We start from the raw sequence: 19,182 nt of genomic DNA, 5'->3' as shown, positions 1-19,182 counted from the left end.
TTTGTTTCAAAGCCCGACACACGCTTATTTACACTTTTTACGGATATGTTTTTACTAGAACTAGACGTCAGTTGTCTGGTGTAATTACTGACACACACTCACCGGACCTGTCTGCTAATTATCTTGCTAATTCAGGCTGGTAACACAGAGCTCTCCTACAGAACACACACAGCACGCACCATTGTTGGTTAGTGTTACCATTCTCTTTTATTCTTTGTACAGTAATGTATTCTCTTTTTGTTTTGTTTTGGATGTTGTTGGTACGTGCATACATACAGAGTCTCTGAAGTTTTTGTGGATTTTTTCTTACTCAATTATCTTTTCTGTTTTCCGCCGTTGTATTGCATCAACTATTCTCGCTGGCAGCATAGGCAAAGCAAAGCTCATGTATGTTTTTGTTGCAGCAAACTGTAAATTACTGAGTAAGTTGCCATCCGCTTAGTCGTGCAGCTGTGAGCTTGCATTCGTGAGACAATGGGTTCGAACCCCACTGTCGGCAGCCCTGAAGATATTTTTCTGTGATTTCCCGTTTTCACACCAGGCAAATGCTTGGGCCGTACCGTAATTAAGGCCCTTGCTGCTTCCTTCTCAATCTTACCCCTTTCCTCCACCATCGTCGCCATAAAACCTATCTTGTGTTGGTGTGATATAAAGCAGATTTTTAAAAAAAGCAAAAAGAAAAGAAAACGGTCAATTGAGAGGTAAGGAACTGCAGAGTACGCACATAGTCCCAGTGAGAGTGTTTTTGCTGTGATATTTTTTGACTACTGATGGACATTGTAGTCATAGCCATCTGAGAATGATTGACGCATTCTGCTTTATGGCAGGTCTTGTTATTGGACAAATCTGTCTGTCCATAGCCAGCTTTTTCGTAACCTAATATTTCTTTCCTTTGATGTCCAGCATTTGATATCTTTCCTTCCCCTTTCCTGAGAATGATGAGAGACACAATTCTGCTTATATCCAAGATGCCCTACTCTAGTCCATTGCAAGTTTATCCCTGTTCCCAGGGCCACTTACTAGGTCATTAATCCGTTGACCGTGGTTTATATATTACAACATGACTACAGGACACCATTAATCATGCACAATATTAGTTGAAAATAAATGTTCTGTTATTATGTACTTGATGTAGAATAATAGTGCCAGTTTTCATGACTTGACATTTAATGACTTTTATTTTATTTCCAGTTGACGAGTCCTTTCGGGATTACATCACAACAGAAGTCCTGGATGGTGATAACAAGTATGATGCTGGAGAACATGGTCTTCAAGATGCAGAGAAAGGCGTTATCTTTGCTTCGTTTCCTCCAGTTTTACATCTCCATCTCATGAGGTTTCAATATGATCCTATCACAGACTGTTCGGTAAAATTCAATGATAGGTGAGCAATTAATTTTATTTGTGTAAATCATAGCTAATTGAGAATCTCTGAATTTGCCATTGTATTTAATTAGTCAATTTAATTGACTGCCAACACAATAAATTACAGTTGTTGCCTGCATGCATAAACTCTCTTGCTCTTTTTCTTCCTCAAAATTGCAGGGCAAGGGTTTTCTATACAGTGGAACCTCGATTATCCGTTCCCGGAAAATACGTTTTCCCGGAATATGCGTTCAAATTACGTGGTCCCGCGAGCATCGTAATTAAATCACGTTGTAAAAGTCCCGCATTATCCGTTCCTCGAAGAAACGATTTCCCGGATCAACCGTCCAGAAATTCCAGTCCCATCAACGCTAAATCCTCGATCAATCGTTTTTTAATAAAGTGTATCTCACGAAAGGACGGCTATGGCATATTTATGGATCTTGGCGTTAACGCCCCGTCAGTGCGATAATTAAAGCAAGTACTGTACCGGTACTGAAAAGCGATCGGCGGTGAACTTGCATAAGGGACGATCTTAGCATAGCATTCGGGTGGTATTGTTTAGAGAATCTGGGAAAATCATAAAGGAGAGAGTGGCCACAACTGCAAGGAGACACGGCGCATTTCGACAGCTCTGCTTGAAGACGGAACGAGTTTCGTCAAATGTTCGCACTTATAAAACGTCCATATTATGTCCAGGGTTAGATGTTTATATTTTTACATTTTTTTGATCGTACTGCCGAATAGGTTTTCGGCATTTTGCTCAGGGCACTGCAGAGTAACTGGGCTTTCAGGCAGGAATCGAAACTGCTCCTTCTTAATACAAATTCAGTATTTTTCATATTATCGTACAAGTACATGATTATGTTAGCGAGACCAAAATAGATGTTGCACCTTACATTAAAAAAAAAAAAAAAAAAAAAAAGAAAAAAAAAAGAAAGCCATGGGAGGTATTGGGATTGCCTATTACTGTTTAGGTCCTAATGAAAGACTGGGAATTTTACGTTTTCGTGTTAAAATACCAAAAACCGCAGTCGTTTTATTTGCGCACGTTACATTTTAAATGGTTGGTATCATTTCAAACTCGTACTGACGTGCAGCGAGCGCGCTTTCCAGATGACCTCAAGGTCACGAATAACCGTAATTTCTGAAGTTTTGATATTTCTTTTATCTTTCCTATTTGATTGGATTTGTGATGGGCAGAATGGAATATAATGCATTCGAGAACTTTTAAGAATCGATACTTACATTCGAAACCATGTTTAAGAGTTCAACATAACCTTTAAAATTCGATGTAGGCCTAATTTGCGCGGTACAAGATTTCCAGAAACTGACTACGAACAGTATACCGGAGACCAAATTACAACAAAAGATTAAGAAATGAACGGATTTCGCCATCATTTTGGGTGCTTTTGTATCTAATGTGCTTTATTTTATGAGATGAGAGAATTAAAAACTACTTGTGGTCGATTGTCGTTTGGCTTGGCGTTATTAAATTTTTCGAAGAGTTTGGCTAGCCTAATCCAAGTTGCTGAACTGAAAGAAGTTTTCACGGGAAACTGACGAAGATTCCCCTGTAAAACTCGCGTACCTGTAATTAATTACATAAAATCAGCTTCATGGTCCGTATCGCACTTCAATAGATTCACAATTAAGTATTTATTTATTTTCCACCTAGTCGATACAATGATTGCTTAAGGCAATTTTTAATGGTCACTTCCTCTAAAGCATTACTTTGTCAATTTTATATATTTTTCATCTAAACAGTGTTATGTGGCTGAAGATGTTGATAATATACGAAACATGTACCACTTTTGATCATTAAAAATTGCCTTAAGCAATCATTGTATCGACTAGGTGGAAAATAAATAAATACTTAATTGTGAATCTACCTGTAATTAATGCGGTTTCGCGGTCTAACATGCCCGCCTCTCATCCAGAGGGCCCGGGTTCGATTGCGACCAGGTCAGGCAATTATACCTGGATATAAGTCTGGTTCCAGTTCCACTCAGCCTACGTGATTACCTTTAATTGTGGAGCTATCTAATGGTGAGATGACGACCCCGATCTACCGAGCCGGGAATATCGGCCGAGAGGATTTGTGGCACTGACCATGCGCACCTCGTAATCTGCAGGCCTTCGAGCTGAGCAGTGGTCGCTTGGCATGCAAAGTTCCACTCGGGCTGTAGTTTGGTTTGGTTTAGGAGTTTTTGTAAGATTATAATTATACATAGGGTATTTAATTTTTGTGATGTTTAGCCAAATTGTTTATGGTTTTCATTCATTCCCGGATTTTCCGTTTTCCCGTGTTGTACGTTTTATTTTCATGGTCCCTTGAAATACGGAGAATCGAGGTTTCACTGTAGTATAATTGTACCTTATTATGGTTGTGAAAAATGGCTCATGATCTGAAGTATCAAACCTAAGTAAAAAAGATTGTTTATTCAGCCCTGTCTTTTGCTGATACCTCAGTTCTTGTTAAGATCAGACCTCGTTTGTTTCCTCTTCTGAAAAAATATTGGATGGTGATATATAGTATATATATATATATAGGTGATATATGGTGTTATATAGTATGTTTCATCATATAGCTCAGATGCATCATCCTACAGGCCAGCTGTTAAAAGTTTGGAGAGTGTATGGGCTCATTATCTGCCTGACAAAGAAAACAAGTTTTGACATCAACATTGAGTTGTCATTGATGTGAATGTTCTAGAGATAGTTGACAAATTCATTTGGATCCACATTTTCCAACACTTCTCCTTGGCAGCTCTTATTTCTTTCTTTTGATCCTCTTATCCAAGTTGTCTTACTTTCCTCGCTCTTTATTGAGTGACTGCTCTGGTCCATCAAATGCAGAATGTCATTGGTCATCCATTCTTTCTACTTAGGGGCAGTCTACCGTCTGCTGGTAAGGTGGCTGGCAGCTGCCCGGGAGGTAATCTACCTGGGGGTGTAAATCGGCTGGTACCTTTGCCTTGCGTGCAACCACCTCCGCTCAAGCGCTAGGTAGCTACCCGGAGCTAGACACCGATATACGAAGTTGGCTGGACTGATTTTCAGCGACTTCTCTCTTTCGAGTGTGGTGCTATCTATTGTCAGATGTATGAAACTCAATTCAGTTGTCTTATTTTCCTGTGCTTGCATCTGCTGATTATCACCAAAAAGCCTAATAAGGGGAGTCTTAATAGTTATGGACAACGATTTATGTCAAGCTTTCGTGATTTTAGTCTATGAGCTTCAATATCAATACCTAGTTGGGATTAAAATCTTGAGATTACATTTTCTTACGCCAGTTATAACCTGTCATGTAAGGCAGCGTTTTTGAAAAATATTCTCGTAGATTGGTCAAGTCGCTCCCTCCATAATAGAAGGTACACAGGTTTTCATCATATTTCTAATTTACATTTAAACATTTATTTTCGTTCCCTGCCGTTGTTCTTAATTTTTTTTTTTTACGCATGTACACACATCTTCCTTATGGACTTATTGCCTTTGAGCTTTCTATCTACAGGCTTCTGTGAATTGATTAAGTATCTCCACAATGCTCTATTTGCAACTAGCTCTGTGACCTCGTTGAGTTCCACATGCTTCCATTTATTGATAATGCATTTAATCTAATGTTTAACTTTATGAAGATAAAGTTGGAAGGTACTGTAAAAGTAAAGAACTAATCGGGGTAAATATCCATTCATAGGAAGAGGAATTCGGGAATGGAATAGTTTCCAATTTCTTCGAAATCATTTACAAGAAGACTATGTAAACAACTGATAGGGAATCTGCTACCTGGGCGACAGTCCTATATGCCATTAATCATTACATCACTTTCTCTAAGTAGCACACACATAAAGCAATTTCCTAGTAGACATAATATTGTGATTGAACATTTCAATGAAATATATTATGAACAAAGGAACATATGAAAAGGGACACACAGATTAACACAATGCTAATAATTGAAATAAAAAAGATTCGTCGTAATAAAAACTCGAACCTGCACACCTCGTATTACGAAGTGAGCGTGTTAGCCATTATGCTACGAGAACGCTTGCAATAATAAGGATACATACAATAAGTTATACCTCGTGCCTGAAAACTGAAAAGTAGAAAATTAAAAAGCCCATTTAAAATGATTTCCAAATAGATTTCGATTTTATATCCTTTTAAAGTTTCCTTACGAAAGCTTGACGTATAAAATGTGTTCCCTACGCTACTGATGCGAGGGGCTGGTGTGACAGTTGCAACTCAAGGGAAGCATTAATGTTCAAAAATCCTGCAATACAATATCAATCACTGTTACAGTATCATGCTTTTTTCAGTATACTAAGCTATTTTAAGTTGTATGTCACCAGAAATACACTTAATAATGTTCAACTCTCAAAACTTGCCCGGCGGGTAAAGTCTTATCGGGCCCTCAAAGTGGCCAATAAATTACGCACTGGGTAACTATGATTTATGCTGCAGATAGCGCTACCTGGGAGTGGTCGAACAGAAACATCCTTTTACGCGGAGGGCAAGTTACGCTCTATTTTACCAGTAGGTGGTAGAACTGGCCCTCAATCTTTTCTTTTATCCTCTCAAGTTGTTTTCTACCTGCAATTTCGACTGTACATTAAATGTTGTCCCATCTTTCCTTGGTATCTGTAACCCTTCATCTAGTGCCTTCTAGGCCCTCTTCCATTATTTCATGTACTTTCTCCTTTACTGCTATGCCCTTGAAGCCATGTACAGCAAAATTGGATTTCCTTCTACTTTTAGTAAGCCTCTTCAGTTTAATGCATATCTACAGGGTTCAGACTGTATATCTGCTCCTTCGTAGGTTTTTACCAAAGTTACACTATTTCTGAACCTTTTATTGAACAGCATGAAATCGATTTGGTTTCTCACTAGGTTGTTATCATTGTCTGCAGGTGACTTCCACACATAAAGTAATTTGAACAAGGTGTTCATTGAAAAGCCCTCTTTGCAACACAGTTAAATAAGGTGATCCCCTCTTGAGTTGGCCGTGCGTTTAGGGTTGCATAGCAGTGAACTTGCATTCGGAAGTCACCGTTCTTTTCTCTAGCAAAGTCCATACTCCCCGATGATGTCTTCTACACTTCCTCTGCCGACTTTGGCATTGAAATCCCAACGTCTCTTGGTGTGTTGGAGGGCTTTTCATGCTGTATCATAAAATCCTTCTATCTGCTCATTGGTGTTTTCTGCTGTTGGTGCATACACCTGGGTGATGATGATGTTGATGAGGATGATGATGATGATGTCAAAGGGCTGGCCCTGTAGCGTCACTAGTAGCACTTTGGGGGGGGGGGCTGAACACAGAGTGATTGAAGCCTCTTTATTCAGGATCACTCCTACTCTCGTCCGGTGCTGTCGGTCGTCATCATCCTCTTAGTGCACTGTGATCTTACGCTGTGTAGTCTATGGCCATCAAATCTCACTGATGTTGAGGTTTTTCATCTCCACTCTGTTGTTGGATGCCAAAATTTCAAACAGAATAGCCAAAGTTTCAGCTATCTTGGTACAACTGGGTGATGATGATGTTGATGAGGATGATGATGATGATGTCAAAGGGCTGGCCCTGTAGCGTCACTAGTAGCACTTTGGGGGGGGGGGGGGGGGGCAGTGGGCTGAACACAGAGTGATTGAAGCCTCTTTATTCAGGATCACTCCTACTCTCGTCCGGTGCTGTCGGTCGTCATCATCCTCTTAGTGCACTGTGATCTTACGCTGTCTAGTCTATGGCCATCAAATCTCACTGATTCCCATCACACTGATGTTGAGGTTTTTCATCTCCACTCTGTTGTTGGATGCCAAAATTTCAAACAGAATAGCCAAAGTTTCAGCTATCTTGGTACAACTGAACAAGAGAGTAATGGGGCAATGGATAGCTGACGGAAAAAAACAAAATGCGTGTGTCCTTAGCATACTTTTATACAGCAATGAGGCCTCAATAGCATACTCAAAGTATGAAGAAAAGATAAACATTTTCATCTTCGTTGTCTGAGAAGGATCTGTCATATGATGCAGCAGGAAATGGTTCCAAACAATGGCAGTTCTAGAACATGCAGGCATATCCAGTATTCATGTATGGCTCAGCCGAAGAAGGCTCAGATGGCTGGCCCGTGTCCGAAGAATGGATAGCAGTCGGATCCCTAAGGCTTTTTTTAAATGATATACTAAGCAGGGGCATAGGGCCAAGGGTAGATTTAAACCGTGTTTGAAGGATGCCTGCAAAAAGGGTCTGCAGCAAGCTGGAGTCAGCATAAAATTGGAAAAGCATTGAAATGACTGATATGCCTGGAAGATAATTGCTAAACACAGTCCCAATGAGAGTGTTATTGCTCTGATAGTTTTGGACTACTGATGGACAGTGTGATCGTAGTCATCTGAGAATGATTCACGCATTCTGTCTTGTTATTGGATAAACCTGTCTGTCCATAGCCAGCTTTTTCATATCCAAGTATTTCTTTCCTTTGATGTTGTCCAGCATTTGATATCTTTCCTTCCCCTTTCCTGAGAATGAGGAAAGACACAATTCTGCGTATATCCAAGATGGCCGAAACAATGCACTTCTTGAAAAAATAACTCTACGGAAACTGTGACTTCTCATTAGATTGTCTCCTCCTTCACATGCCTAAACTGTGTGAAGGTGTGTCACCCCAAAATAGGACTTTCCATTGTCTCTGCATATTGTTAATGAACCACCGTGCAACATCTTCATCCTGAAAGAACGGATGGTTGCCTTCTACTTCCCTTTAAATAACCATCACCACTTAATCTGCCAGGATATATGCATGCCCTTCAAAAATCTGTTATATCTGTCAGTATCCAGACCACAAATGCACTCTGGCCCAGCCAAGCCAACCAAGGAGAAAAGCTTTGAAAGTTGTACTTGGCAGAAAGGGCTTTGGAAGTTCAGTTATGTGTGGATGGGGATATGACAAAACTAGGATGGTGGGCCTTTTTCTTTGGAGAAAGAGAGTGGGGAAGGATCTTGTGGGGTTTCTTGACTTTGGCATAGGGAAATGGCTAGTTTGCTGAACTCCTGGCTTTTGGAGAAGCAGCCTTTTTTGACATGGTTGGAGAGACTATTAAAAAAGGGCATAGTGAAGTATTTCATATAATACACATTGTGGAATATTCTGATTTGTGAACAGTAGTTGGCGTGAGGGAGCTGTTAAATTAACAATTTCCCTTGTTGTTGATCATTGGCAGGCTCCATCAGGATTGCTGTGTAAGTTCTAGCCACAGCATGATAATTGTAGCAGGAATGTGCAATATGACAGGAAGTGTGGGAGTGTTAATACTGCAAAGAATTGGGCTCACTCTGCAGTGGTACATTTAATGCAAATGAAACTGGCCATTTTTTTGGGCTTTTTTTAACTTGATGATTCAAAATTGATGAATGCAAAGTAGATATATTATACTGAGAATCAAAAATGTTGTTGATGTTTATTGCTGGTGTTAACTGGGAGATAGGCCGAGAAACAGGGAACTGTTGCCGAGAAGTGTGGAAGTAGGAGGAAGAGAAAAGGAAGGAAAAGGAAATGTAAAGTAGAAGATAGGAAAAGACATGTGGAACAGGGTCATGGGAGGGAGAAAAGGAAGAAGGATGTAGTTCCTGCAGCTGTCAGGAAAGATAGGAGGGGAGGGGATCAAGTGAGGTGAGTAGGGTTGAGGCTCTGGTCATGGGAGATTCCATTGTTAGACATATAGGGAAAGTGTGTGGAGCAAAGCGAACCAGGTTAGAGGAATTAAGTTGATGCAGATGTTGAAGAAAGTAGAAGAGAAGGAGGAGGGAAAGGAGAAGGTGGTAGCCTTTCCCGTTAGTACCAACAACGTACGGCAGGCAGGTATAAGTACCAACCTAGTTGGGGATGTGTGGGATCTGGTAAATGCAGCACAGGCGGATGTGTGGGATCTGGTAAATGCAACACGGGTGAAGTTTAAGGAAGTGGAGATTGTTATGAATGGAAAACTGTGTAGGAGGGATACTGACTGGAAGGTGATCCGGGATTTAAATGAGACTATGGAGTGGGTATGTGGAAATCTGGGAGTAAGATTTCCAGATTCTAATGGGTGGATAGGAGATAGGGATCTGTGCTCGGATGGCCTTCACTTAAACCACAGTGGTACTTGTAAGTTAGGAAATTTGCTTAGAATGATTATAGGGAGGTACATTCAGGGAAACGGGGTGGTCTTGGGAGCAGTGATAAGGGTACTGGGAACTGGATATCAAGTAGGGATAACATGAAAATGTTAGTGTTGAATTTTAGAAGTATTGTAAAGAAAGGAATAGAATTAAGTAATTTAATAGATATATACTTACCAGATATTGTTATAGGAGTTGAAACATGGGTGAGAAATGATATAATGGAAGCAGAAGTTTTCTCATGGAACTGCATTGTCTATTGTAGAGGTACTGTAGGAATGTTAGGAGGTTGAGTATTCATTCTGGTGAAAGAAGAATTTCTAAGCTACGAAAATGTTTAAGATGACAAACTTGAAATTCTAGGCATAAGGCTCATCTCTAAAGATGATAGGCAGCGTGATGTCTTTGGAGTGTACAGTTCGTGAAAGTGGAGTGTTGACGCTGATTCAGAATCATTTGATAGATAATCAGCTATGTGGGAAACAATTATGGAAAGGAATGTGATTGTAACAGGAGATCTCAATTGACCAAATGTCAATTGGCAAGGTAATGCGAATGGCAGGCAGCATGATCAACAAATGGCAAATAAGTTAACATGGGAAGGACAGCTTATTTAGAAAGTGATGGAACCGACTAGGAGGAAGAAAATTCTGGACGTGGTGCTGGTAAAACCCGGTGAGCTCTATAGATTAAACGGCGTTAGTACAGCAGAACCTCGATAATTTGAAATTGGTTAATTCAAAATCCCGCCTAATTCGAAGAAGCTTTCGTTCCCGTTAACATGAAGTACAGTTTTGCATGTTATTTACATGGTTTAATTCAAAATATGGAAATGTCGGTCCCATCACCGAAATTCAGACTTTTAATTCAAAACCTCCTTCACATTTAAAAATATTAGTATTTTGCAGAGTATGTTAATTAAAATTCAAAATTTGTCCATATCATGAAATAGAACACATCTTCCGGAACGTGCTGGGTTAGCTTTCCTTACTTTCACTCACTTCGGTATGTCTGCGATGTGCTTCATATTTGAGCGATGCCGACAGTCGGCAAAAATGTGTGGCTCATATAATCAATTTGTACACACCGAACGATACATTGTCAATGCCGATGAAACTGCATTGTCTTTTTTTTTTAATGCCTATCCCAAACGGTCTTATGGTTTTAAAGGAGGGAAGTGGCAGCTCAGAAAATCTTACAAGGGTGGGGGGGTCATTGTACTGTGTTGCAAGCGATTGCAGTTGGACAACACTGGACCTTTCAAGTCAACAACAGAGACGAGGTACTTACCTATAGGTCCAAAGAAGCAGCATGAAAAACAAACAACTGGACGTAGAGGCTATGTGAATCAAAACAAGGGAATGTACCGACTTTAAAGGAAAAGATCAATTAAACTTTAAAATAATTTTAATGAATCAAGATTTCAATTTAAGTGAACAATAATAATATTTTGGACTTACTATACGATGATTAATCAAACAGAAGAAAATGATTATTACATTAAAAGAAATGATAATATAAGCTGGGTCGACCCTTTGAAAATATAGAAAACAATCTTTTGGATCACAACCTTTGAAAACAGGAAAAATTATCAATCATTGAATTAGTTGAGTCGCAGTGAATTAACCAACAGTAAGTTGAGACTTGTTTCTCTGACACTTCTAGTATGAATTCAGTGAAATAACCGAACCGTAAATTAATGTTACCAGGTTTTAGGTGAAATTAGAAGAAAATACTCAATAAAATAAAATCATACGAAAAGGGAGGACATATTTCAATTTAGGGGTTAGAATACAGTCGAGATCAACTTAAATCAGAGCACAATACGTCTTGTCATGCCGAACCAACATGATACAATAACCAGCAATCATCTGTTTTCCTTCAACAACAAGGAACACAAATTTGTTTACGACTGTCACAAGAGAATATACTGACCAGAAAAGGAGATAAGCCTATAATTGAAAGTGTAGAAGAAAGTGTGAGGAGAAAGGCAAGGTTACCTTTATTTTGGTTGGAATTATGTTTCATGTCCAAAATGTCTGCCCGGTCTGTCTTACTGCCACGCATGTTAAGGAAAGATGAGCTGCAATATGAATTGGAAGTGCGCGGGTTGACCTCGTCTGGGTCGGTTCCGGGTGATGTTGCATTACTTATGGATTCCCTGGATTGTCCGGTAAAGCCTGGGAGCTACGAATTGGGTGAGTCAGTGCACTTAATAATGATGCATTATCTGAAATTAATACCGTCGTGGAGGAATTAAGTGACATGGAACCTTTGGCGTACCAAATAAAAAGGTTAAAATCCAGAACTAGTCACTACTAGTCACTACATCAACAGGATTCAGGATTTAATATCATTGTCACCCGATCCTGAATTGCTTGCTTCGTATACCTCATTGCTAACGTTAAGAATTAATCTTTCTGTTGAATTAGATATAATCATGAATATTAGAAATGTCAATGAACTTTCCTGAAGTTATGGATCTAGAAAGGATAAAAAAAGGCTGAAGATGACGCCAAACAGCGTCGAAACTAGTTCCAAGTGTAAATATATATTGTAAATAAACTATAACATTTATTTGTATTGAAAAGGTGGACCCTTCTAAGTTTCCTATCTTCCATTCTCAGTTCAATACGGACAAAAATGAAATTCTTAGATTTAAATTTAAACCGATAGACGCCTGACTTTGCAAAGATGTCTGTTTTGTTTATTGACTTGGAATTATGCACTGTTTCCATGTTTCTATTGTTCTGTATGAAATTTCGTTAATTGTGTTTCTTGAAGACCGTGACTGTACTGTATATGTTTTCATCAAAGGTGAAGGTGGAATATACGGCGGGGTTTGATCTTTCTTTTGTTAATGTTGACTTTGGTCGATGTTTACATTTGTTGATTCGTTCTATGAATGAAGAGTTATATCTGTTATACGAAGGTTGGAACTTAAATAATGGCAACTATTTATTTACAGCAGATACAAAAGAGTTACATGTTAGCAACCTTTACTGTCCTTCAATGTAGTCACCAGCATTGTGTTTAACCTGTCCCGTCGATGTGGAAGCCGTAGTATACCTTTAGCAGAGCTTGTTCTGTTGATGGTGCGAATGGAGCGGTCAACCGCCTGTCGAATTTCTGCAACAATTCTGAGCTCATGAATCATCTGGTTTTGATCAATGTCCAGTAATCACTGACGCTCGTAGGATGACCTGCCCAATGAATGTCCACCACTGTTCTGTAAGGCAATGCAGATTCCCCGCAAGCCTCTCGAAGACCTTGATGACACTGACGTGCTGTACAACCTCTGGCACATTCAAGCTTGATCAAACTCAGTTGTTCCTGTTTGGAAAACATAGTGACGTTACGTTAGACCGCTAGCTCACAAGTGTCTGTGTTTCTCTCGCTTGTACGCACGCAGGTGATGTGGGAATGCTGAGTCCATTTGCTCTGAGGTAAGGTAGGTATGTAACCAACGTGTGCTATCAGCGACAATATTAGATTCCGTTGCATAGCGTCTCCCCAGCAGTGTTGCTACTATTTAAGTTCCAACCCCCGTATTTGGCGATAAAACAAATAGTATTCAATTCTTTCTCTAGGTTTTCCTTTGATAACGGTATTTTTAACGCTCTGTCTACCTTGCTGTAATAGGTGGCGCACTTATGTGTGTGCGGGTTTATAGAGCCTTTTCTGATGGTTGTCACTGTTTGTGTTGGTTTTCTGTAAATTTTGTATTCTGGTGAGAAAGGTAGTCTATTCATTTCATTCCAGGCTTGTCTCAGTGTCATAGCTTCATATGTGCGTACACCTGTTATGTTATGTGACCCTCTCAGACGGATTCTGTTGGTTCCGCCAGCTTCCACTTCGAATTCTAGCACTGCACTGCTTCCGGGGAGCGCTCTGGTGACGAACGCACTATTCCTACTTCTATTGGGTAACGTCCGAATTCAAACCTCATTGTTTTGGAAGCCTTTCTCGTGGACAGTCAAGATTTTCTTCTGTTGTCGCAGTGCAAAGTTCTCTGCGAAACGTAAAGAATTTCACCTTATTTTCTTGACACGGCATAAGCCCAAAAGCCTATATCATGTCTTATTTGATTATTGTTGCATGAAGGAGCTGTACCAAGTGAACGGAGAGTTGCTATAGGATCCCCTGTGTATAAAGGAGGGGGTGATAGACATAAAGCTGAAAGTTACAGGCCAGTCAGTTTGACGTGCACTGTGTGTAAGCTTTGGGAATGCGTTCTTTCTGATTATATTAGACATGTTTGCATAATTAATAACTAGTTTGGTAGAGGGCAGAATGGGTTTAGGAAAGGTTATTCCACTGAAGCTCAACTTTTAGGATTCTAGCAAAATACAGCCATTATCTTAGATTCGGGAGGTCAAATGGACTGTATTGTGATTGACCTTTCTAAGGCATTTGACAGGGTAGATCATGGGAGACTACTGGCAAGAATGAGTGCAATTAGGCTAGAGATTCGACTAGAGAAAAGAGCGACTGAATGGGTTGCTATATTTCTAGAAAATAGATTGCAGAGGATTGGAGTATGTGAAGCTATCTGACCCTGTAATAATTAAGAGGGGAATTCCTCAAAGCAGTATTACTGAACCTTTGTTTTCTTATGTATATACAGTAGAACCTCGATAATTTGAAATCGGTTAACTCAAAATCTTGCCTAATTCAAAGCAGTTCTCATTCCCCGAAACATGAGGTAGGGTTTTGCATGTTATTTAAATCGTTTAATTCAAAACACAGATAATTCGTAATTTGAAGAACAATGTCCTTTCCGTTACCGAAAATCAGACTTTTAGTTCGAAACGGCCTTTACATTTTGGAAAAGTAAAAGTATTTTACAGAGTAATTTAAATTCAAAATTTCTCCGCGTCATGAAGGAATGTGTCTTCCGGAACGTGCAGCGGTAACTTTTCCCACTTTCACCTACTTCGGCGTGTCTACAGTGTGTTTCATATCTGCTATGTTCCAGTGGAATCATAATCATTTTTTATTCAGCGATTAAAGGAATTGACACAATATCACGTAGCAGGCAGTGTGCGGAGAGTTATAATCCGCGAACACTGGTGATGCCGACAGTAGGCGAAAAAGTGTGGCTTATAGCCTATGATCAATTCGTACGCACCAAAATTTATTGTCCATGCCGATGAAACTGCATTGTTTGTTTTATTTCTTTAAATGCTGAAGCCAAACGGACTTATAGTTTTAAAGGAGAGAATTGCCAGCCCGGAAACTGTCTTGCTATGCAGTGCACACGGAAGCGAGAGACTTGCTTCTCCGTCATAGGAAAGTTCGATAAGCCACGATGTTTTAAGGGCATCGGGTACTTTACATGCAACCACAAGGCATCTAAAATGCATTCAGTACAAATCCATTGAATAACGCACTTGCACATGGCAGCCAGTATAGATTTCTCCTAGTCTTTGTTCGTGTTTTGTTTCTTTTGATTTCATTGCGTGAGGTTATGTTTGCTGGTGAGTTATCCGAGTGCATTATTTGAATACTGTAAATGCACCTTGTTGGATACATTTTGGAAATAGTTTTTTTTTTTTTTTTTCCCTCCCCCATGGCATTTGAGAGCTTCAAACTGTGAAGGAAGGTTAATTGCATGCAGTAATGGGTCTTAGAAAATATGTGACGCCGCAAGGGTTGGCATTTCCGAAGTACGTGTTGGCGTTTAATTCAAAATCATGTAATTCCTGATTTTTGTGTCCCAACAACTTCGAATTAACGAGGTTTTACTGTGTCCGTGTGTGTGTGTGTCATTGATGTGAGTAAAGAAGTGGAATCAGAGATAAGGCTTTTTACAGATGATGTAATTCTGGATGGATCAATAAATAAGTTATAAGATAGTGTGCAACTGCAAAATGACCTCGTTAATGTTGTGAAATGGACAGCAGGCAATGGTATGATGATAAATGGTGGGGAGGATTAGCGATGCCTTTATTTTCTCTCTGTATGAATTCTTTGTATCTTCTTTGTCATCACTATGTTTTTTTTCTTGTTTATTTTGTTCGAAATGATGTGTAATAAAGAAAACTTATGTTTCCGTCTGTGACATAAATTGGTGCTGAAACCCGGGAAGTTTAGGGAAATTAATGAATTACGAAGATACACCCATGTGAGAGGACTGGTTTGAAAACTTTCACTAGTTGACTTCAGAATTGGCGAAGAAAGTGAAAGAAACAGCCAGCATTTGTATATAACAAGCTTCACATCACAGTCACATGGTTTTCCACCACGAGGCATCGAGAATGCTGATAAGTATTCAAATTACCTATTTGAATTACTTTGAGATATTATACGGGAGTTATTGATTTCAGGTTCTATAGCTAAATGCTAGATTCCCTTATTTGTGAGACAGTGGCCAGTAATATTGAATGGAAACAGCAGTCAATTTGTTTTCTTAGATACAATGAGTGCTAAAGGAATTTATGAACGCGTATGGGACTAGTGCTGCTATCTATCGGATACTTATAGCAACATAACCGACAAGAACTCCCCTTGCAGTCTGTTAAAAATTAATGTTTCATGAGTATGGTAGACGAGAAATAGATCACGAATATAACCGGACGAGATTGCAAGAGACCTTAGATCAACTCATTTCCCTCGATGATGGCATTCACAAACTTCCATCGGCCGCCGAATATGACGCAGGCATCATAGAGTGTGAGAAATACATCGAGGTCGTGAAGCGTGCGATATTTAATTCGACATGCTTCATTCGTGATAAATTATCTGAATCGTTTGGAAACGTGAATCTTGACCCTTGCAGACCTTCATCCACAGTACAAGAACCATCACACTTATCCATCATGCTCTCCGTAAAATGACCTACTATGAAACTAGAACCATTTGCAGGAGATGTAGCAAAATGATCCTGGTTTTGGGGGCAGTTCCAGTTAGCGGTAGACAACAATCCGACCATCAACACTATCGACAAGCACGTCTTCCATCGTGGATACCTGGGGGGAGAACCTAAGGATCTAAACGATGGTATAATGGTGACTGCAGATGCTTATGAGGAAATCAAGAGGATTCTTATTAGGCGATATGGCGATAGGAACTGCATCATCCAGGCACATCTGGATTACCTGGAGACCATGAGACCAGTTCGCGATGCTACACCCGATGCTCTCAATTGTACGTATATAGAATATGGTAGGCGTATTCAGGCTTTAAGGGTATTAGGGAAAAACGTCGACCACAGCGGGAGAATGCTAGCCCCCAAACTGTTACGTGCATTTCCGAATGACATCTGTGGAAGGTGGATCATCTATGCGAAGAGAGATGATTTCCAAAGCACACATAACAAGGCTTATGGAATTCCTCAATGAACAAGTGGAAGGCGCAATGGCGCCGCAGAAAATCAGAGAAGAGAACACCATCTCAGGCTCACATTACCCAACTGCTGCTGCTTTGTAAGTCACTACTAGGACGGGCCAGACGGCCAAGAAGACGAAGATGTCACCTTTTTGCGTTTTTTGCGAAGGGAAAGACCATTGGGCTCAAAATTGTACCACCAGGCAAGTTGGTTGTGCGGTTAGAGGCGCACTGCTGTGATCTTGCATCCGGGACATAGTGGGTTCGAATCCCACTGTCGGCAGCCCTGAAGACGGTTTTCCTTGGTTTCCCATTTTCACACCAGGCAAATGCTGGGGTTGTACCTTAATTAACCCATTGAGCCCTGCATATTTGTTGGATTGAAACTGCATTGGCACTGGGATTATTTTGGAGGAAATGTAGTGTCGCTTCATATCATGAGAAATTTCCTACTTACAAGACCATTAAAGATTTAAATATACATGAAAACAAAATGCTTTCGTACCACAAACTGCGGAATAAGGAATACTGTAAAATATTTTATTTTTTTAGCATCATGGGACCGTAGTCAGTCCGCCTGCTGAGCTGTAACAGTCTTCTCTTTGCACTTCCTCTTCAATTTCCACATCTCTTTGTTCTTCAGGAGCGTTGCTCACACGAGTACTAATATTACTACTAATTTCACTGAATAAATTACATTCCTAATCATCATTACTTCCTAAAAGGGGTTATATATCGTTAAGTATCAGTTCTATACTGACAGCCATCTTGTTTACAAGCGAATCTCAAAGCTAGAGATAGCCCACTTCAAACTAATATTACCAAGCACACTATCGATATATATTAGCAAAGAGCATATAACATTGCAAAGAAAAAGTCCCTACACAAATCACAAATACAACTCACTCTGCCATCTCTTGAGGAAAAGTTGAATTACGTAGAAAAATGAGACAACGGAACAGTTCCGTGGTCCGGCGTTTGGTCCACCCAGACGAAGCAGCCTTGCCTCCGCGAAAGGAGGAGCAAACAACTGAAAACACACACCATTACTAGACGTAAAGCAGCATCAAACGTTCCCCCTCCAGGGTCACAGTAGAATTGGAGTCTAACAACAGCAAGGTAAAGAACCATTTTATACATTAAGTTATTATGTAAAAACACATGTTTTCATTACAAAAACAAATTCCCATTTCCTCATTTCATTTCAGAAATTGAGACGAAGCTCCCTTCCCAAAAATTGACCAGCAATCAGCTTCAAAGTTCTGCATTAGACTCAATTTAGGGCACTTTAAGCAAGCTCATAATAAACAACAGCTTACCTGGAAGGAATGAAAGAAAAAACATTCAACAACAATTTGAACAGTGTCATGAAGCCAATCATTTTTAAAACCTTTTAACCGGAAGACAAACAGACATTTTTAATGTAACAAAGTGAAACTTTTAACAACTATTCCAATGAATAGATATAGTTTTTAAGCTGACCAACTATGTAATCATCCAGTCTCATTTCATAACCCATTAACCCCCACATTGTTTCAACATCATTTTAATTTAATTTGTATTCTAGTAGTCTTTAAGAGAATCAGTGTACTTGCAAATAACTTGTTCAGAAACTTAGCGATTCATCTAAGCTTAACAACAGCTGAAGATATTCCCATGTGAGAACGAAACGTACTGTTTACAAATAAAAATTTGCTAAAAGGCAAATAAAAAGTATCAAGACTAGGTGGAAGATTTTCAATTATATTAACTCTCTGTGGATATCGTACTTTGCGAGAGTCGAGACTGTTAGTTACGGAAGTCTATCTCGCTCGCACTTTAATTCCGTATCTGCCCCGTGAAAGTGCTGTCTTGATAGTAAGCGATGGATTCAAACTGGCGTCTGCGGTCATTTACTGTGTGTGAGAAACTTAAAGCTGTAAGCAAAGCTGAAATATACGGAAATTGTGCCGTTGGCAGAAAGTATATGGTATTGATGAATCGTGTATTGGTGGTTGACGGAAGAAGGAAAAACTTCTAAAAAGTAACGGCGATCCCAGAGCGTTCCACGGGCGGAGTGCAGTGTTTCCAGAAATTGAAGACCGACTCTACAAATTTGTAATAGAAGAACATGAGTTAGGATGTGGTGTTTCTAGTGATAAGTGTCAGTTGAAAGCACGATATCTCAAGAGAACTCAAAACACAGGGTTTAATAACAAGCCGCGGATGGATTCGAAACTTTTATTGGAGAAAGCGGTTGTGCATACAGGAGATGTACGTCCATTTCACGTCGTCTCCCTGGGGCGTTTGAAGAAAAATGAACGGCCTTCCAGCGTCACATTATTCATTTGAAGAAG

The 19,182-nt window shown here is 39.7% G+C and overlaps 1 protein-coding gene across 2 annotated transcripts in view; it reads left to right on the top strand.

The window, feature by feature from the left end:
- Nucleotides 1-19,182, top strand: part of Usp7 (Ubiquitin-specific protease 7) — a 458,856-nt gene that overhangs the window by 195,829 nt on the left and 243,845 nt on the right. For both annotated transcript variants that reach the window (XM_067150095.2, XM_067150096.2), the window contains exon 10: nucleotides 1,192-1,384. In XM_067150095.2, the coding sequence (XP_067006196.1) occupies nucleotides 1,192-1,384 (193 nt within the window). The remainder of the gene's footprint in view (nucleotides 1-1,191; nucleotides 1,385-19,182) is intronic.

Source organism: Anabrus simplex, chromosome 6 (genome assembly GCF_040414725.1).
Source record: "Anabrus simplex isolate iqAnaSimp1 chromosome 6, ASM4041472v1, whole genome shotgun sequence".
Taxonomy (NCBI): Eukaryota; Metazoa; Arthropoda; class Insecta; order Orthoptera; family Tettigoniidae; genus Anabrus; species Anabrus simplex.
This window is presented reverse-complemented; position numbering and strand designations above follow the sequence as displayed.